At 41.3% G+C, this 20,123-nt stretch overlaps 2 protein-coding genes across 2 annotated transcripts in view; both read left to right on the top strand.

Moving 5' to 3' along the window:
• LOC147300656 (uncharacterized) overlaps positions 1-20,123 on the top strand; it is a 423,782-nt gene that overhangs the window by 398,465 nt on the left and 5,194 nt on the right. The window contains exons 13-14 of the mRNA XM_086284979.1: positions 4,672-4,845; positions 15,813-15,986. Coding sequence (XP_086141105.1) covers positions 4,672-4,845; positions 15,813-15,986 — 348 coding nt within the window. The remainder of the gene's footprint in view (positions 1-4,671; positions 4,846-15,812; positions 15,987-20,123) is intronic.
• LOC147300668 (NACHT, LRR and PYD domains-containing protein 12-like) overlaps positions 1-20,123 on the top strand; it is a 355,313-nt gene that overhangs the window by 64,995 nt on the left and 270,195 nt on the right. The window lies entirely within an intron of this gene.

The raw sequence follows: 20,123 nt of genomic DNA on the forward strand, positions 1-20,123 counted from the left end.
TCGCTCTGACTGTACAGGGTGCCGGAGGGAGAAGAATCGGGAGCTCCATCTATGGCCCACTTTGTGGAGAAGCTACTCCGGGAGAATCTCGCCATCCCACCATCAACACCGTTACAAATTCAGAGAGCACACAGAGTGTTATCATTACTCCCTCCGGACGGCTCCCAACCCAGATCGATCCTGGTAAAATTCCTGTGCTTCACGGTTAAAGAAGAAGTGCTGAGGCTCGCTTGGCAAAAGAAAGGTTTTATGCTGAATTCCAGCAAGATCAACCTCGACCACGATTACCCCCCTGAGATCATGGCTATGAGGAAGGAGTATGCAGAGGCACGAAAGGTCCTAAAAGAGAAGAATGTACGGTTTAGGACCCTCTACTCAGCGCGCCTTAAGGTTTTTTTCGAAGAAGGAGCGAAAACCTACAACACGGTGGAGGAGGCAACGGCTGACCTGGCGAGTCGGGGCCTGCCGGTAAAGGTGATTACACCACTGGCAACCCCCAGAGAAAAACTACAAAGATGCCCGCTGTGGCGGGGAGTTGGTGGTCGGCGTCCGCGTCAGATCCGAGGAGCTGCGGGATATAGAGAGAAGCTGCAAGTATACAGACGTGAAGAGAACGAATTTAATGTTATGTATTAGCTATGGACAACATGGTGAAATATGGTTACTGTCGAGCTAAAATGGGTGGGGCTTCTCGTGCTGTGAGTGACGTCGCAGTGGAAAGCCCCCTAACTCAGGGAGTAATAAGGGGTTTCCCTTCAAGTTGTGAGGGTGTCAGTGGAAGTGCTCCACTGTCAGAAGCCAGCTTAGGAGCTTTCAAGCTCCAGTTATGTTCAAATGTTTTCAGTTCATTCCTAACTTTTTTCACTTGTTACTGTTTTAAGAGGGGGTTGCCTGCTGCTATTGAGTTTATGCGCTGTGGTAACTTAATATACCTTTATGGGAAGTGAGTCAGTGAAAGTAATCTCTTTTAATGTTAACGGGGTTCTGAACGTGATTAAGATGAATAAGATACTGTCCAAACTAAGGAAGGAGAAGGCCCAGATTGCATTACTTCAGGAGACACACATGAACCAAGTAGATCACTTGAGATTGAAAAGAAAGGGTTTTAAATATGTATTCTCCTCTTCCGTTAAGTCCAAACACAAGAGGGGTGTGGCTACACTTATCTCTGGTACACTTAACTATGAACATATCTAAGAACTCTGTGACGAGGAAGGCAGATTGGTTAGAATAACAGAATGGATAGAGGGGTCTGAAATCACAATTTTAAATGTTTATGCTCCCCCCGGGAGCGATTGGCTATTCTATAGGAATAGGTTTGATTTATTGGTGGATTCTCAGGGGATAGTTGTCTGTGGGGGGGTTTTAACTTTAGACTTGACCCTAAACTAGACTCCTCCTCCCCAACCAACCAGGTAACAGCACTTACTAGAAAAGTCAATTCCTATATGGTAGAGATGGGGATAATAGATGTATGGAGGGACCGCTACGCATCTACCAGAAATTTCACTCATTACTCTGGTTCCTTTAAAGTGTATGCAAGGCTGGACTACTTTTTTATGTTTAAAGTTGATAGGTTTAGGGTCAAAGACTGTGACATATTAACAAGAGATCTATCTGACCACAGTCCTATCTCTCTATCTTTGCAGGTGGCTAGGAAAAAATGTACCACACTGTGGAAATTGTTATCGCACCTTAATGATCCTGCCATAGTTTCCAAATTAAAGGTAGACATTAAAGAATTTCTAGATGTTAATGACACAGGAGAGGTATCTCCAACTAGTCTTTGGGATACGCTCAAAGCGGTAATGAGAGGTACATTAATTTCTATCGCCTCCCACTTAAAGAGAATCAAAGGGCAAAAATTAGCAGAACTACAGGTAAATTTAAAGTTGAAAGAATAGGAAGACATAAACACCGCAAATCCTACTCTGAAGCAGGATATCAGGAAAATACAGGATGAAATTAATGATATTTACACCCAGGAGGCCCAAAATAACTTAATTTTTTTGAGGCAAAAATACTATGAGACAGGAGGGAAATCTGCAAAATATCTGGCACATAAATAACGCAAACAACTAGAGGAAAGTACGATATACCAAATCAAGGACCCCAAGACTAATATTCTGGAATCAAAATTAGAAGACATTCAGAAATGTTTTGAGACCTTCTTTAGGGAGCTGTACTCACAGCCCAATGCTACGGAGGAGAATTGTACTGATGCCTTTCTTAGCTCTCTAGAATTACCTTCACTCCCGTCTCTCAAAAATGAGCTTCTAACACATCCCATTTTAGTGGAAGAAATTAATGCTTTTTCCAGATTAAAACCAGGTAAGGCAGTTGGGCCGGACGGGTTCAGTTCTCAGTGGTATCGCACCCTGAGGGCAGATCTAGTCCCCACATTGCTGAAGTCATTTAACTACATCCTACAGGAGGGAGAAATCCCACCCTCCTGGAGGGAGGCAACTATTTCAATTATCCCAAAAGAGGGGAAAGATAAACGAGAATGTGGAAACTATCGACCAATCAGTGTCCTTAACTTGGATGACAAACTATTTACTTCTATTCTTGCTCGTAGACTGGAGAAGTTTTTACCTGACCTCATCGATTTAGATCAGACTGGTTTCATTCACTATAGACAAACAACTGACAACATTAGGAGAATATTACACATCTCTACTCAAATTTACAGTAAATCGGGATAATGAGAAAATTAAGTACCTGGGAATATATTTGACTGCGGACCTCTCGCTGCTCTTTCAGGCAAACTACGAGCCAATATCTGCAAGTATAAAAGCTGATTTGCACAGATGGAATCTGGTCCCCTTTATGCGTCTCAGCTCCCGGGTAACCGCAATCAAGATGGACACGCTCCCCAGACTGCTTTATCTTTTTAGAAACTTGCCAATAGAAGTGAGCGATTACCAATTTATTGAGTGGGACAAATGGATCTCCAGATTTATCTGGCAGGGCCGAAAGCCAAGGATTAAACATGCTACCCTCCAGCTCCCCAAGGAAAAGGGAGGACTGGGTCTCCCCTGCCTCAGGAATTACTATTATGTCGCTCAAATAACCCCCCTCTTATATTGGTGTAACAAAACATACACGGCTAGGTGGAAGGAACTGGAGTCCAGCCTGTTGGACCGATTCCCCCTACAAGCTGTAATGGCAGATAAGGGTCTAATGTGCCGGCTGGAAAAGCTGGGGAACCCCTGGTTAACCCACACCCTCCAAGTTTGGCAGAAGGTAATCAACATCTGTGGGATACACAAAATGCTAAAAATCTTCAGGTGGGTTGCTTTCGACTCGGATTTTATTCCAAACAGACACGACTCTAACTTTGAAGCATGGATATCCTATGGCCTTACGACATTCCTCTCTCTTACTCATAGAAATATTGTGCTCAGATTTGAGGCCTTACGGGACGATCACAACCTGACAAAATACAACTTTCATAGAAACTTACAGCTGAGATCATATATTGATCATGAATGCAAACTGTCCGACTTCAATGATGCTGAGTCGCATTTTTTCCTCATCCTGAAAAATGCCACAACCATGACCCCTACTAAATCTATTTCTAAACTATACAAAGCCCTCTCTAGTGCCAGCAAGGATAATACTTTATACACTAAGGATAAATGGGAAAGGGAATCAGGGATTGCTATTTCTGTGGGGGAGTGGGAAAATGTTTTGTACTGCCAGTGGTCCATGTACAGTTCTATGAGCTGGAAGAATATTATTAGGTACTTCAAGACTCCATATCAGGAGAGGTACAAAGGGGCTTATATGCAATGCTGGAGACAATGCGGCTCGACTGTTGCTAACCATTTTCATGTCTTTTGGGACTGTCCCAAGTTAAAAAACGTTCAGGTCTCCTTAAGTGCAGTCTTTAACGTTCAAATACCTTTAGATTTTAAGGTTTTATACATGGGTTTGGTCCCCTTTCTGGAATGTAGGAGTGAGATTAAGTTGGTGCAATTACTCTTGGTGGCAAGTAAAAAAACAATTACTAGAAGATGGTTAAGCCCAGCCCAGCCTACCCTAGACGACTGGTTTGGGATCATTTTAGAGATATTTAGGATGGAAAAACTTACATATCTGTTAAGAAATCAAAAAGCCAAATTCTACCAAATTTGGAACAATTGGATCCAATTCATCACCCCCACGAGGGCTGACTTCACTTGATCTCACTATTACTTGGTTGTTTTTTGTTTGTTTGTTTTTTACATTTACTTCTATTACTATTGCTTGTTTATTTACTTATTTGTTCACAATGATTGCAGCATGGGCACCCCTCCCAGTTTGTGTTTATAGTTCCATGTAATGTGTTCTATATATCTCCTTTGGGAGAGCATGCGAGCAACTGTCCTAGTAATAGCTAGTGGAGGTTAATATGCACCCGCTGATCACTTTGTTTATCATTTGCTCTCCTGGACTTAATCTAAAACCTGGAAGGACTTTGTTCCCATGTTATTCATATACTGCTATGCAGATGGTTTTTTCTTGTCCAATCCAAATAAAGATATAATTAAAAAAAACCATTTTATTCAAGTTCATCCATATGATGTTGTATCTTAGTATGTTAAGGTTTCATCAAAAATAAAAAGATGGCATGTAATATAATAACAAACTTTACATAAGTATTATAGATTATCTTTTGTTTTTCAGACTGGGTGGCTGTAACCTGTCAGAGAGAAGCTGTGAAGCTCTGTGCTCAGTCCTCAGCTCCCAGTCCTCCAGTCTGAGAGAGCTGGACCTGAGTAACTCTGACCTGCAGGATTCAGGAGTGAAGCTTCTGTCTGGTGGACTAAAGAGTTCACAGTGTGCAGTGGAAACTCTCAGGTCAGGATTCAAACGTTAACACATATGATCATTTAAAATGTGAATTATATTATTGATTGACTTATCTATAGAGCTTTTAGCTAAACTTATATTTATATTTGAGTGGATTATTAGACTGAATTACTGTGTAAAATTTGTCACAGTCATACGATTTTGTTTATTTATTTATTTTTTTAATTCATGTACTGGCCATTTTACATAAATTTGGCTAATCTTCTACAATATATACATTTGATTTCGTTAGGAACAAAATGTTCAAATTACATATTTTGCTGGATATTGGGTATTAATGAAATTATTATGTCTTTAATGACACCACATTTCCATATGTAGGAGGTTACTGGTGGTATTGTTTCAGTGTCTGAGTTTTCCTTGCAAAGAAACATCTGGAATTTAACAATACATATTTTAAAGCTGTTTTCTCCAAAGGGATTTGTATTAGTGATGGTAAATTTGATTCTTTTTACCGAATCGAGTTTAAATGAGTCACTCACCAAAATGAATCGGGTTTTTTAAGTCATTTGAGTCTCTGAGTCAGTTGCCCAGAGAGTGCCAAAAATGTACTTTTTCTCTCAAACTTAATTTGTTTTTATTTTCATGTAAATCCTACTGACTGAAAAATAAAAACAACTATTTTATAGAGCAAAAAAGAATAAGATTTCTAAATTGGACATTTATTTTTGTTTATGTTATTAGTATTTCCTCTTTATCATCTTTGCACAAAAACAAAGTGTAGACTGAATGTTATATTGCATCAGTCAGACTATCAGGCTTCATCTCAGATGAAGGAGTGACTCTTCCGTGGTAACAAACTGTGAGTTTCAGCAGCTGAGAGGCAGGAGGGAAGGGTGAGTGAGTGGTCTTGATGCATTCTCAGTCTAGACTAGACTAGAAAGAGGGGCGCTGCTCTTGTGGCGAGCAGCAGGTTGTCTCTCTCTGTCAGTGTCAGTGTTTTAACTTATTTTATTTCATTCTTTTATTCCTTTATATATATATTTTTTTGCCTGAGGAAATTCTATAGCATCGGCTTGTGCTTTGTGGAACTTCTTTTAACGAAGATGGGTTTTTTATTTCGCATGATTTTATTGGCAATCCTGACGGTTGTTTGGAGTCATTCCTTTACCATCAATAATCCTGGCTAATGTGCAGTCTCTGAGGAGTAAATTGGATGAACTGCATTTGAATGTCGCACACTTGCGTGGCTACAGGGATACATGTCTAATGGCATTCACAGAGACTCGGCTCAAGGACTCTGACCCTGATTGTTCTCTGGAACTAAATGGCTTCGGGTTTCCCATACGTTTGGATCGAGACCCCGGAGCTACCCAGAAATCTCAAGGAGGAGTGTGTTTGTATATAAATCAGAAATGGTGTAAAAATGTGACCGTTCGTAGACAAGTGTGTCTGCCTGACATTGAGCTCCTCTCTGTGTCTTTGAGGCCGTTTTATCTGCCGAGGGAATTCCCACAGATCAACGTCACCATTGTTTACATCCACCCTAAAGCGAATCCTAAGAATGCGACTGACACCATCTCCATTTTTTTCCTAATAACAAACCATGGTCTTCAAAAGGTCTTATGAGGCTGATTCATGAAAGGAAAAAAGCTTTTATTGAAGGGAATATCTTGAAAGTCAGAGAAATTAGGAAGGAGATCAGATCAGAAATTAAAAAAGCCAAAGTAAAATACAAGGATAAGGTAGAGGCGGAGATGGGTAGCAATAACTTAAGGGTGGCCTGGGCAGGCATGAAACACATGACTGGTCACTGTTACAGTGACTGTAATAAGATAAGTCTTCCTGGTTTTAGTTCAGACTCTCAGTTAGCAAGTAGAGAAGCTTATAGACCCTCTACAATTTGCATACAGGCCTCGTAGACGTGTTGATGATGCAGTGGTCACTCTGTTGAACTTCCTTTATCGCCATCTTGATGGCGCCAAAGCTCATGCTCAGCTCTTATTTATTGATTTTTCTTCAGCTTTTAATACTATCCAGCCACATCTTTTAGCTGATAAACTTCTTAACCAGTTTACACTTGATCTTAATCTCGTTGGTTGGGTTTTAAACTTTTTAACTGACAGATCTCAGTGTGTGAGAGTGAACGGCTGTTTTTCCAAACAGCTGAACTCTTCCACTGGCTCACCGCAAGGTTGTTGTCTCTCTCCTCTACTGTATATTTTGTACACTAATGACTGTCGCAGTACACAGGCCAACAGGCATTTCATTAAATACGCAGATGACACAGTCATTGTAAGCCTCCTTCATGGTGAAGAGGATTCCCATGGGCCTGTTGTGGATGAGTTTGTTTCGTGGTGTGATCAGTCCTCCTTAATGATCAGCACCTTGAAAACCAAGGACATGGTTATTGACTTCAGGGAGACATCCCCTCATCCTGCGCTAACAGTGGTAAATGTGCAGCCATTGAACTGGTGGACAGTTATAAGTATTTGGGGGTTGTTCTTGATAAAGCTCTGTGCTTTGAGTCACATCTTGCTGCTACAGTGAAAAAGGTTCAACAAAGACTTTTTAAGGAGGTTGAGAGGTTTCAATGTTTCATCTGCAATGATGACTCGTTTTTTATAAAAGTTTTATTGAATCTGTTTTAACTTTCTGTATCATTGCTTGGTACGGTAATATGTCTCTGAATAATAAGACCAGACTTAACAACCTGGTTAAAGTGGCTGGTAAGATTTCAGGGAGGTCTCAGGTCCAGCTTGTGGACTTTTATAACAGGCAGGTGCTGAGGAAGGCGACCTCTGTCATGTTGTGTTCAGATCATCCTCTCTTTAATGATTTTCAACTGCTTCCATCAGGTCGTCGTTATAAAGTGCCTGCAGTGAAGACAAAGAGACATAGATTGTCTTTTGTACCTACTGCTATTATCATAGTTAATAACACTGAACCATATGTGTTGTTGCCATTGCACATTGTACTTTTTTGATGAAAAATCTAGGTTGTTTTCTCAGGCTTATATTATATTATATTATTTTGGAGTGTGTATGTGATGTGTTGGTTGCCTGTTTGTTTGTTTGTACGGACATACTGCAAATCAATTTCCCATTAGGGACAATAAAGTTACCAATAACCAATAATCATCCAGGTAAGTAAATCTCCAAAAGTTGATTCTGTTCATCTGGACGTAGCGTTTTGTGGGAGAAATGTTTCATCATCATCCAGGTGACTTCTTCAATCTCGGCTGACTGCAGGTTTCAATCTTATAAACAGTACATTTGCATAATGACTGAAACCAGCCCACTGAAGGAACAATGGGCTGGGAGGTCAGTTCCTTGATCATAATTATGCAAATTCTCATGACCATTGATCAAAGCCCACTGATCAAAGCCCACTGATCAAAGCCCACTGATCAAAGCCCACTGATCAATAGCCATGAGAACCATTCACAGAGAGTTGGGGAATGGCTGCAATCACAGCATTTTAATCATTATTTTAAAGGCTGTAGATTGGAGCCATTGCTCTAACAGTGTACAAATGTAACAGGGCTTGGTGCTGATGCTAACAGTGCTAGCTGCTTCAGCCTTTATTTACACATTATAAGCACATTTCGCTTATTTTAAACAGTACCGTATTTTCACGACCATAAGACGCACTGTACTAAAAGGCGCAGTCTCAGTTATGTGTGCCATTACAGTATTTAACACAGACATAAGGCGCACTGGATCATAGGGCGCATACAAGTACCGTATGCGTATTTAAAAATAAAGCGGGAGCAAACCTGAGTTCGGTACCTTACTCACATTTTTATTACCAGTAATCGTCATCATCAACAACACACAAGCATACAAGTGTGCGTATTTAAAAATAAAGCAGGAGCAAAACAAAGTTTGGTACTCACATTTTTATCATCAATCAAACCCATCGAAGTCCTCATCCTCTGTGTCTGAATTGAACAGCTGCGCTAAATCTCCATCAAACATGCCAGGTTCACTTTCTTCACTGTCAGAGTCACTTTCCGTGCCGTGCGGCTCCTCGGAAACGATGCCGGCTTTTGCGAAAGCTCGAACAACAGTGCCAGCAGACATGTTAGCCCAAGCATCTACAATCCATTGGCAAATTGTGGCGTAACTCGCCCGGCGCTGCCTTCCACTCTTAGTGAAACTGTGGTCTCCACCGGTCATCCATTGCTCCCAGGCCGCTCGCAGCCTTACTTTGAACGGGCGGTTCACACCGATGTCCAGCGGTTGGAGTTCCTTTGTCAGGCCTCCCGGAATGACAGCAAGCTCACAGTTCATTCGTTTCACTTGTTTTTTCACATCGGCTGTGAGATGGGTACGCATAGAGTCACAGATCAACAGCGATGGTGATGCGTGGAAAAAACCACCTGGTCTCCTTACATACACCTCCCTCAGCCAGTCTTTCATCATTTCTTCATCCATCCAGCCCTTTTCGTTTGCCTTAATGATGATTCCTGCTGGAAACTTCTCTTTAGGCAAAGTCTTTCGCTTAAAAATCACCATAGGCGGCAGTTTCTGTCCATTAGCATGGCAGCCAAGCACAACAGTAAAAGAAGACTTTTCGTGCCCCGTTGTGCGTATCGCTACCGTGCTGGTCCCCTTCTTCTCCACAGTGTGACTCACCGGGATGTCAAAAGTGAGCGGGACCTCGTCCATGTTAGTGATGTGGCTGGGCTGGATGTGTTTGTCGCCGATGTGTTTGCTGCAGTAGGAGCGGAAGATGGCCAGCTTTTCCTTATAATCCGCTGGAAGTTGCTGCGCTACCGTAGTCCTGGTCCGGATGGAAAAATGGCACCGTTTCATAAAACGAAAGCACCAAGACGGACCTCCTCGGAAATGTTCAATGTTCATCTCTTCAGCTAGTGAAACTGCTTTTAGCCGAATGGTGAAGTCGAAAGACTTCTCCCGCTCGTTCTTTGCTCGATGATCCACCGCTCGAGTCTTTCCTCCAACTCGGGCCACCTCGCCTTATGTCCGCGGAAACTCAGCTGCGTTTTCTTGACCTGTCGGAGCTTGTTTTCTAGCTTCCTCCATTTGCGAACCATCGATTCGTTAATCTTAAATTCTCTCGCGGCTGCTCGATTTCCATGTTCCTCCGCGTAGCTGATGGCCTTCAGTTTAAACTGTGCTTCGTAAGCGTGTCTCTTTGCCATTTTCAGGGTTGTTAAAACAACGATGTTCTGCATAACGCAGATACCTGTTCTTTTATACAGGTATGTGCGATTGTCCCGGTATATACGATCAACGCCCACACTTCACCCTTTAACGATCTCATGGTGTTCTCTACTACGTCCTCCTTACAACACATAGGGCGCACCGCGCTATAGGGCGCGCCGCACTTTTTGAAGAAAATCTAAGACTTTTAAGTGCGCCTTATGGTCGTGAAAGTACGGTATATAAAACAGCTAGTACTGCTGGGACGTTATATTTTCACAAGCTAACATGAGCCAATCAGTGAGATGTCTAGCCATGACAGTTGTATGTTGCTGTGAGAAGAGTCGGGCTACATACAGTGATGATAGTGTTAGCCATGTTAGCATTTAGCTTCTATGTTTTTATAGTTTACACTTCTTGTTTATTGCTAGCTGCTCTGTTTAGTTGCTTTAGGGTTTCTTAGTTTACTTTTCCTGCATTATTTTGGTAGTTATCGTGCTTGGTGTCATAAGTTCAGTTTGACTTCCTCCCCTGACATTGTCTACATTAGTTTCAGCTGTGGAAGGATTTATTGAGTGTTTTCTATTTCTTCCATTTGAACAATAGTGGTGCACTCTATGCTTGTAGCTGCTGTGTGCTACGTTCTTCTGTCAAACAAGATGGCGCCTGTGTTTGGCTTTGCCGCCGCTGCAGCTTGCTGGAGGCAACAATGTAGTTTTTCACTGTTGTCAATCATTTTTTGTAATGTCATTTTTGCTCTTTTGAGTTCTGACTTAATTTCTGCTGCTTTAAATTATGATTGGGAGATACTGTTAACCCTTAACTAAGGCCGGTCAGAGTGGGAACGCTCAGTTTTGCGTAACTATTTTTAAATGCCTGTAGATCGGCAACCACACAAGCTAGTGCAATAATTTTTATTTTTGCATGTGAAACCGGAGTTGTACTTACATCTTATGTATCCAGCTTATCCTAGGTCACCGTTTCCTTCCACACATAGCTTTGCAAAAGTTGCATGAAAAGCACTTGCAGCAACAAAAAAGTAATATTCCAGAAACACGCTTTGCCAATCCGATCAGATGTTCATAGCACTTCCTACGTTGGAATAGATGTCAGCCCAAACTATCGTATGTCCACCATTACCTGCCCGAAACCTGAAGTGACGTCGTTTTTGCGAAAATTCTAGTTGTTTGTTTGTTTGTTTTTTTTACCTTGAAGCCTACACTGGTGTTTTTAAAAGTCATGTTTGAGTTTACCCTTTCAGTATAGTTTCTGGGAGGCTTAGAACTCAAATTACACAGTTGGAAATAGTTTATTTTGATGCACTGAAGTTTTTCTTGCAAATTCACATGGTAGTATTTATTTTAGTTTTTCATGCAGTATATACAATTTGGTGTATCTCAAAAATACAACTATGGATACACTCAAATTACATTTCCTGTGGTTGGAAACTATTTTGTGCAACTTTTTTAGTTCTTCCGTTTTGAGGGATAAACCTCTTAAATTTCTCCAACTACAAATATATGTAAAAATACAAAACAAAACAATTTTCAATTTGTTCTAGTTTATTGCACTTTTTGCTGTATATGTATATATGTATATGTAGTTACTATGGACTGAATGCATACATATTATTAAAATTTGGGCTATAACGGTTGTATTGATGTATAGCAACTTGAACTGCTCCCCAAAATGGCACTACAGCAGTGGTTCCCAAACTTTTTTTGCTGGGCCCCCCTTTGTTTTACACGAAAAACGTTCGCCTCCCCCCCGGCGCGTGAACAGCACGCACACGCACTAACACATCCTCCAACCACACACGCCCATATTTTGCTCCATTGCGGTTTATTTCACACCTCAAACATTTAGTAAACAATTAAGCAAATACAAGTAATCTGCAATAAATTACAGGTAGTAAGAAAATAAACTACTAAATCTTTTACGCTACGTCCGCACCTACACTGGTATTTTTGAAAACGCAGCTGTTTCATCCAAACAGTGTTTCAAATCACCAAAAACTGAGATTTTTTTAAAACTCCTTTTTTGCGGACGAGGAATACAGAGTTCATCTGGCAACGTCAAAGGTTGCGCCTTTTTTCACGTCACGTTATTGTTTATGTGAGATGAATTGCAGAATGGCAGACAGAGACAAAATACTGTTACTCTGAGTATCTGCAGGTTTCACACGCAGTTACTGTCCCTCCATTTACAAAGGCGTCACGGGTAGTTGTTTTTTCTTCTTCTGTAATACTAATCAACATTGCTGTCATTTTCAAAAAATGCCTCTCTGTGCAAAATGGGTTCAAAAACATAAACAGCTGTGGGATCCTGTTTGTCTGTGATTTGAATCGAGGGAACAAATCGTGGCAGGATCAGCCTGATGTTATTTGTATCCCGCTGTAACTTTACTCTATAAAGAGCAAACATCTCCAAAATGTCAGGAGTAGTTAGTCACTACAACAAGTGTTTGTGAACTAAAAATCAAGAATGTGGGATCCTGTTTGTCCATGATTGGAAGAGCCCAGCGCTGCTCCCGACGCAGGGACCTACCTCAGCACCTGTGCAGGTGAAGCCAAAGGGCAGATTTGCTTCACCATATTTTCTAGTCTTTGGCTTAGAATGAAGTTGGTTTGGAAACATATTCAGCGATGCTTCATCTCCTGCTTTGCGTTTCTGTGGGCGCCGTGCTAGCAGTGTTCAAGCGTTTTGTTCCCCCCCCTTTTCATACCGCGCCCCCCCTGCCATGGATCTGCGCCCCCCCTAGGGGGCGGGCACCACAGTTTGGGAAGGTCTGCACTACAGCATGTAAAAATCTAAAGATAAGCTCTGGCAGACTTGGTTCTATGGTAGGTCTTAAAGGGTTTAACATCAAAGATTCAGTGGAGAGCTACTGTAACAGCTGAACAGAAAAACTCTTCCTCCCCTGGTGTGCTACTCTTCACAACCCGCAGGACTTTCACCCTCAAGAGATGGAAAAGGGGAACGAGGGCCGACGTCCAGGTGAAACTGAGAAGCTACCAGAGGCTAGCTTCTTGGCTGTGGGGAGAATCCTGGTGCCTGCGTCCACTTCCTCTCCTGACATTTAGTTAATATGTTACGCCGGTGACTGGGACCTGGGCTCTGTGGCTCAGAAGCAGTTTTTCTCACGGTGTGTCCGTCAAACGTTCACTGTTTTTATTGATAACAGCTATGTCTGCTCATCGATCATTGCTTCCCCCAGCTCTGGAGTCGCTGCCCTGCCCAGCAGGTCCACAGGTCTGCATTGTCTTTATTTCAAGTGCCGCTGCAGTCAGCTGTTGATTTTGCAGATCGACCGTCATCAACTCGGTTGGCCCCGCTTAACGTTCGCTCCATAACAAACAAATCATTTATTCTAAGCGATCTCTTTATTAAAGAGTCTCTAGATTTCATGTGTCTGACTGAGACGTGGCAGCAAAATAAGAATTATGTCCAATGTTCCCTCTAATGTTTCATGTGTCTGAGCGAACACACAAACTCCCTGAGCGGTCCCTTGGATCACTGGATCACGTTGTCATTAACGTGGCTTCACTCTACATCAACCAAAACACCGGTGTCGGCACATGAGGACGCTGTCATAGCCCGTCAGCGACGTTGATTAGCTGCGTATATACGAATGTGAATCATTGGCTGGACTATGGGATAAGGCGTTGTTCTAAATACTGGAGCAGCCAGTCACTGACTAACACTGCAAAGCAGAATTGTTAACGTATTTATTTTAATTTCAATTCAGGTTAGTATTTAGTATTTAGTATTTATTTATTTATTGTCATTGTCAAGAACAATGAAATTGCGTTTGGGGCTTCCATACAACCCCCAAAAAAAGAAGAAAATAATAAATACCCCTTAAAACCCAAGTGTACATATTTAACCCAGTGTGACTCCAATGCAATAAGACAATCCTTAGCAACAACATGAGAACATGACAAGTAATGTTCGTAGAAAATCAGACAAAGACCTGAGAAACATGACAAAGTACAACAATGCAACCCATTCAATATTATTGTACTGTGAGATATGATATCAGATATGATAGTTATCTATTTAAGAAGGAGGGGGGGCAGGAGGGGGAAGAGAATAAAGATATGATGCACCAATGCAGACCAGTTCATTGCTATTAAGAAGTTGGATATGGTTATTGTCCGTGAGAGGGGGGCAGAGAGTTCAGGAGCCTCACAGCCTGTTAGATATCTTTTTGTGCGCAATGCAGATACTCTGTGTGCAGAGAGCGTGTCAGCGGATTGCGCCCGTGCGCAGCTTAGAGGGAACATTGATTATGTCCACTTGAATGAAATCTGCCCGGCATCTGAACTCCGCGTCTTTTAGGACGTGGTGGAGGACTCGCTGTTGTTTACCAGGACAGATTCACATGCAGTCTGATGACCTCGGACTCCTTTTCTGCATTTGAGTCACAGATGATGGTCAGTTCTCTAAAAACCAGTTATTGTATTTTATTCTACCTGATGGGGTCTTTCTAACTGAATTTAATGACCTTCTGACATCCATCATTTCATTGGAGAAGGTTGGGAGATTTGAGCCGTCATATTGATGAAGCATCCTGTAACACTGCTGCTGAGCTCATCACTGTCACTGAGTCTTTTAACTTTAGGCAGCATGTTTCTGGCCCCACACATACAAAGGGTCACACACTGGATCTTGTTTTCTCCCTGGGTTTAAATATACATGATGTATGTGTGGAGGATGTCCATGTGAGTGACCATAGCTGCATATTTTTTAACTTGTTATTTTACTTGGATCCTTCATCTCCTAAACTGATGATCCAAAGGCGGATTATAAACCAAGATGCTGCTGGAAGGTTCTCTGCCATGTTTGACCCTCGCATGGCTCGTAGTGACCTCGACTCACGTATTTTATCCTTTAATGATCAATGCAAGTTGTTGGAAAGCCCACTGATAACATGTTTACATGGCTAAAATGTTATGGCTCATTCATTGATAGTATTTTCGCCATAGAAATTGTTATGTCCTATATTGTTGAACCCACCATGTCTATGCTGATGCTCTTTGAACGCACCACATACGTACTCGAGGCCATGCAGTGGCTGCTAGTCTGTGTTCTCAGTATTTTTATGTGTCAGTTCCAGTTTTAGAGCTCTAAAGTGCAGCTATCGTGTTAGGAATATGTTAGGAATAGACAGGAACACTGAGCACACTGAGGTCAAATCTTTATTTAGGGCGACCGTGGCTCAGGGGGTTGGGAATCGCATCTGTAACCGGAAGGTCACCGGTTCGATCCCTGGGCTCTCTGTCCTGGTCGTTGTGTCCTTGGGCTTTACCCTACTTGCCTACTGGTGTGGGCCAGAGGGGCCGATGGCGCGATATGGCAGCCTCGCTTCTGTCAGTCTGCCCCAGGGCAGCTGTGGCTACAACCGTAGCTGCCTCCACCAGTGTATGAATGTGAGAGTGACTGAATAGTGGCATTGTAAAGCGCTTTGGGTGCCTTGAAAAGCGCTATATAAATCCAATCCATTATTATTATTATTATTTTACCACTCGCTGCATTCTTGATGTTCATGTTCTTCTCTTTCCCCTCACCCTGCAACCAGTCATGGTAGATGCTCCTCCTGGAGCCTGTTTTCACTGGGAGGATCTTTGTGTCAAAGGGAGTTCTTCTTCCCACCATCACCAAGTGCTGCTCACAGTGGAGGCGGTTACCTTACACTGTTAAACAGCTTCAGATGACTGTTGTTGTCTGTTGGGTATTGTCACTTATAAATAAAGTTACATTGAATGGATGTATGGATGGATAGATGTTATTGTGACAAAGAGAAAACGATTGTTGACAGATTGTTGTTTTGTGTGTCTGCAGTCTGTCAGGCTGTCTGATCACAGAGGAAGGCTGTACTTCTCTGGCCTCAGCTCTGACCTCCAACCCCTCCCATCTGAGACAGCTGGACCTGAGCTACAATCATCCAGGTCCCTCAGGAATGAAGCTGCTGTCGGCTGGACTGAAGGATCCAGGCTGGAGACTGGACACTCTCAGGTATGGAGAGAATGTCTGATAGAGGAGGAAGAGCTGGAAACATTTCCTGTGTCCTTCACTCACTTCCTGTTTGTTTCCTGCAGATGAGACATGAACAATCACACATGCAGGAATATTTTCAGGGACAGACACACTAGTCTAGCTGGATAGTTCATGGATATTTATGTAGGGGTCTCCAAGGAGTCTGGTTGCAGGAACATTTAGGTCACAGGTGTACCTGAGATAGATACCAGTGTACCTAATAAAGTGTCAGCCATGTGTATGTTTCCCATGCTGTATGTCCACAGTGACAGAAGGATGAAACAAGGCTGTGAATCATTTCAGTCTGTGTTTGTGACAAAGAGGCAGACAGGAGCAGCTAACATTTGGAAATGGAAGCTTAAATAATGACAAACTCTACATTCACAGCTGAATTAACAATAAATTTGTTCTCAAGTGCACATTTAGCAGCTAATGCTATTACTGTTTTCCCTTGCTTTCTACAACTTGAGCAGCTATTGCTAAGTAGGCCACTTTGCTCTGCCAAGGATTTATGTGACCATGATGAAAACTCTGATAAGCTAATGCTGCTAAGCTAATACTGTTTATGGGCCCTGTTAGAATCAATATTTCATTCTCATTCTGTTGTTTGAGAACAATATTAACGTTTCACATCATTATAACACAAGAGAAAAGGGTATTAGCGTTAGCTACTAATGCTTATTCACCTCAAATTAGCTTTAGCTGCTAATGGTAGCCTACTTAGCAATAACTGCTCACTAATATAATGCTAATTCACATCAAATTAGCATTAGCTGCTCAAGTTGTTATAAGGAAAGAGAAAACGGTATTAGCATTAGCTGCTAATAATTGTTCACCCCTAATTAGAGTTAGCCCCTAATGGCAGCCTACTTAGCATTAACTCCTGACGTCGTTGTAATGCAGGGGAAAAGAGTTACCATTATCGGATAATGCTAATTCACATCAAATTAACATTAGTTATCAACGGTAGACTTCGTATCATTAGCTGCTGTCATTCTTACAAAGCAAACAGTATGAGCATTAGCTGTTAATGCTTTCTCATCTAACATTAGAATTGGCCACTAATGGCGTATTGTTAAAAAGTAAAAAAAACACATTGTTAGCATAAGCGGATGATGCTAATTCACCTAAATTAGCATTAGCTAATGATGGCTACATACCTAGCATTAGCTACTGATGTTGATATAAATCAAGAAAATATGGTATTAGCATTAGCTTTTAATGCTTTTTCATCTAAAATTAGAATTAGCCACTAATGGCGTGCTATTTAGCATTACCTCTTCACATCGCAGGGGAAAAGTTAAAATTAAATAAAAAAAATGTTCAGATTAGCTACTCATATTGTTAAAAAGTAAGAAAAAACATTGTTAGCATAAGTGGATAATGCTAATTCACCTCAAATTAGTATTAGCTAATAACGGCAACCTACTTAGCATTAGCTGGTCACATTGTTATAATGCAAGAAAATATGGTATTAGCATTAGCTGCCAATTCCTAAATACCTAAAATTAGCATTACCTGTAATGGAAGTCTACTTAGCATTAACTCCTCACTAATGTAATGCTAATTCACATCAAATTAGCTTTAGCTTTAGTATTAGCTGCTAGCACCAGCCTACCCAGCACTAGCTGCTCACATTGTTAAAAGGGAAGAGAAAACGATATTAGCATTAGCTGGTAATAATTATTCAGTGTGTGAATGTGTGTGTGAATGGGTGGATGACTGGATATGTAAAGCGCTTTGGGGTCCTTAGGGACTAGAAAAGCGCTATATAAATACAGGCCATTTACCATTTACCATTTACCCCTAATTAGAATTAGCTGCTAATGGCAGCATACTTAGCATTAACTCCTCACATCGTTATAATGCAAATGAGGCTAACTTACATTAAATTAGACTGCTGTTATTAGCTAATGCTATTTAGCAGTAGCTGCTCACATTGTTATAAAGCAAAGGAAAACGATATGAGCATTAGGTTCTAATGCGTATTTGCCTTTAATTAGACGTAGGTGCTAATGGCGACCTACTCAGCATTAGCAGCTCAGATGTTGTATTGCTAGGGAAAAGAGTGTTAGCATTAGCTGTTCACATTGTTATAAAGTTAAGGGAAATAGTGTTAGCATTAGCTTAGCTACTCACATTGTTAAAAAGTAAGTGTTAGCATTAGTGCATAATGCTAATTCACATCCAATTAGCATTAGTTAATAACGGCAGCCTATTTAGCATTAGCAGATAATGTTGAATTTGGCCCACTGGAAAAGTTAAGAACTCAAGATTTAGGAGTGTTTCTCGATAGCTCTTTCTCATTTGAGAAACAAATAAATGTTGTTATTAAAACCAGCTGTAAGCTTTATATTGTTGATTGTCATTTCCCATATGGAAAAGATATATAAATCTTATAAAGTTTGTATCTGTCTTGTGTGAAACTTGTATGAAAAGCATACAAGAGTGAAAACAGATATAAGATCCCTTGAAAAATCATATAATGAAACTTGTATGTTTTCGATACTTACTAAAACAATATATGAAAGTAATGAGAAAGTGGCCACTTTCGTGAGTATGACTTTCATCATATAAGTTTTTAGTCTTTTCCATATGGGATATGCTTAAAAATATTTACTCATACATGCTTAGTTTTATAATCGATTGGATGATGATAGAGGTTTGATCCTTAGTAGTTTGTAAAGACTCTGTGTGCCTTCCAGAGTGCTCTGGCATGCACACACCACTTGGGGCCATGAGAGAGGTCGTACCCTCTCTTACTGATTTATGGTGTAGGACAGGGGTCTCAAACTCAATTTAGCTGGGGGCCGCTGCAGGCAGAGTCTGGGTGAGGCTGGGCCATATTAGGTTTTCCACAAGAAAGGCATGGTTAAAAAATTCCAATCTTCTCAAATCTCTTTATTTTTATTTTTTAACACAAAATATGAAAAATAAATAAACAAATTAAGAATTAATAAGAAAATAAATCAATCTGTAATACATAAATAAAATAATAATAAGATATTTTTAGTCAGTGAACTTGTGTGTTTTTTTCAGTCTTCTATATCTGCTGTGTTTAGATTGAAATGTCTGTATTAACAGTTCTATAACCTTCTTCTGAACATGAATGGAACACTGTAGAAAATGAACTGTTCTTCTGAACATGGCTTCTCTTGCCTACTCCTTGCTGCTAGAGACCTGGCAGCGTTTCCTCTCGCATAGCCGAGCCAGATTTGGCCTGAGGGAGGAAGCAGTTGCGACCCTCAGTATGTCTTGAAGATGATCATCCGTAAGTCTGGACCTGTACTTGGACTTATTGAAGTTCAAAGTGGAGAAGAGCTTTTGGCACAAGTATGTGCTACCAAAAAGGCACATGGTCCGCTTGAACATTCGGGAAAGCCGAGGGAAACTAGGGCTCAAGTCTCTCAAAAATTGTCCAAGCTTGTCTGCTTTTCCACTCACCTCCCTGAACTTTGCTTTGAGTTCAGAGTTGCACTGCAGCTCAATGAGCTCCATTTGAAGCACAGAAGGGGCATCTTGCACATCAAAGGAGAAGGGGTCCGCAAAAATGTGAAAGGTGGCTCTGTGTGTCTTGAAGTCAGCAAATCTGTGATCAAATTCCTCCTGTAGCCTCAAAGTGACATCAACATACTCGTCAGCACTGAATGGTGTGCCTGCATCCACGAGTGCCTTGCATGCTGGGAAATGGCAAAGGTTTGTCTGAGAGAGCTGAGCTTTCCAGAGCGCCAGTTTTGTGGAGAATGCTCTCACGTTGTCATAGGCAGCACTGACAAGTTGCCCCTGGCCTTGTAACGTCTTGTTCAGTACATTAAGCTCATGTGTCATATCAACAAGAAAAGCTGAGTCCATGAGCCATTTGGGATCAGTTAGCACAGGAACACTAACTCCATCCTTCTCCATGAAGGCTTCACTTCTGCTCTCAACTCAAAAAGTCTCTTTAATACATTTCCCCTGCTGAGCCAACGTACCTCAGTGAAGTCGAGCACATCCCCATATTCTGACTCCATTTCCTCTAAAAAAGCACAGAACCTTCGGTGCTTTAAGCCCCTGGATCTGATTTGGTTGATGCATTTCACAACAATAGACATCACATTGTCAAACTTCAGGCATTTG

The sequence above is a fragment of the Aulonocara sp. 'chitande type north' Nkhata Bay genome, unplaced genomic scaffold (genome assembly GCF_057382095.1).
Source record: "Aulonocara sp. 'chitande type north' Nkhata Bay isolate Kocher_YH1m ecotype deep benthic unplaced genomic scaffold, A_spYH_male_GT1.1 unmapped_scaffold_20, whole genome shotgun sequence".
NCBI lineage: Eukaryota > Metazoa > Chordata > Actinopteri > Cichliformes > Cichlidae > Aulonocara > Aulonocara sp. 'chitande type north' Nkhata Bay.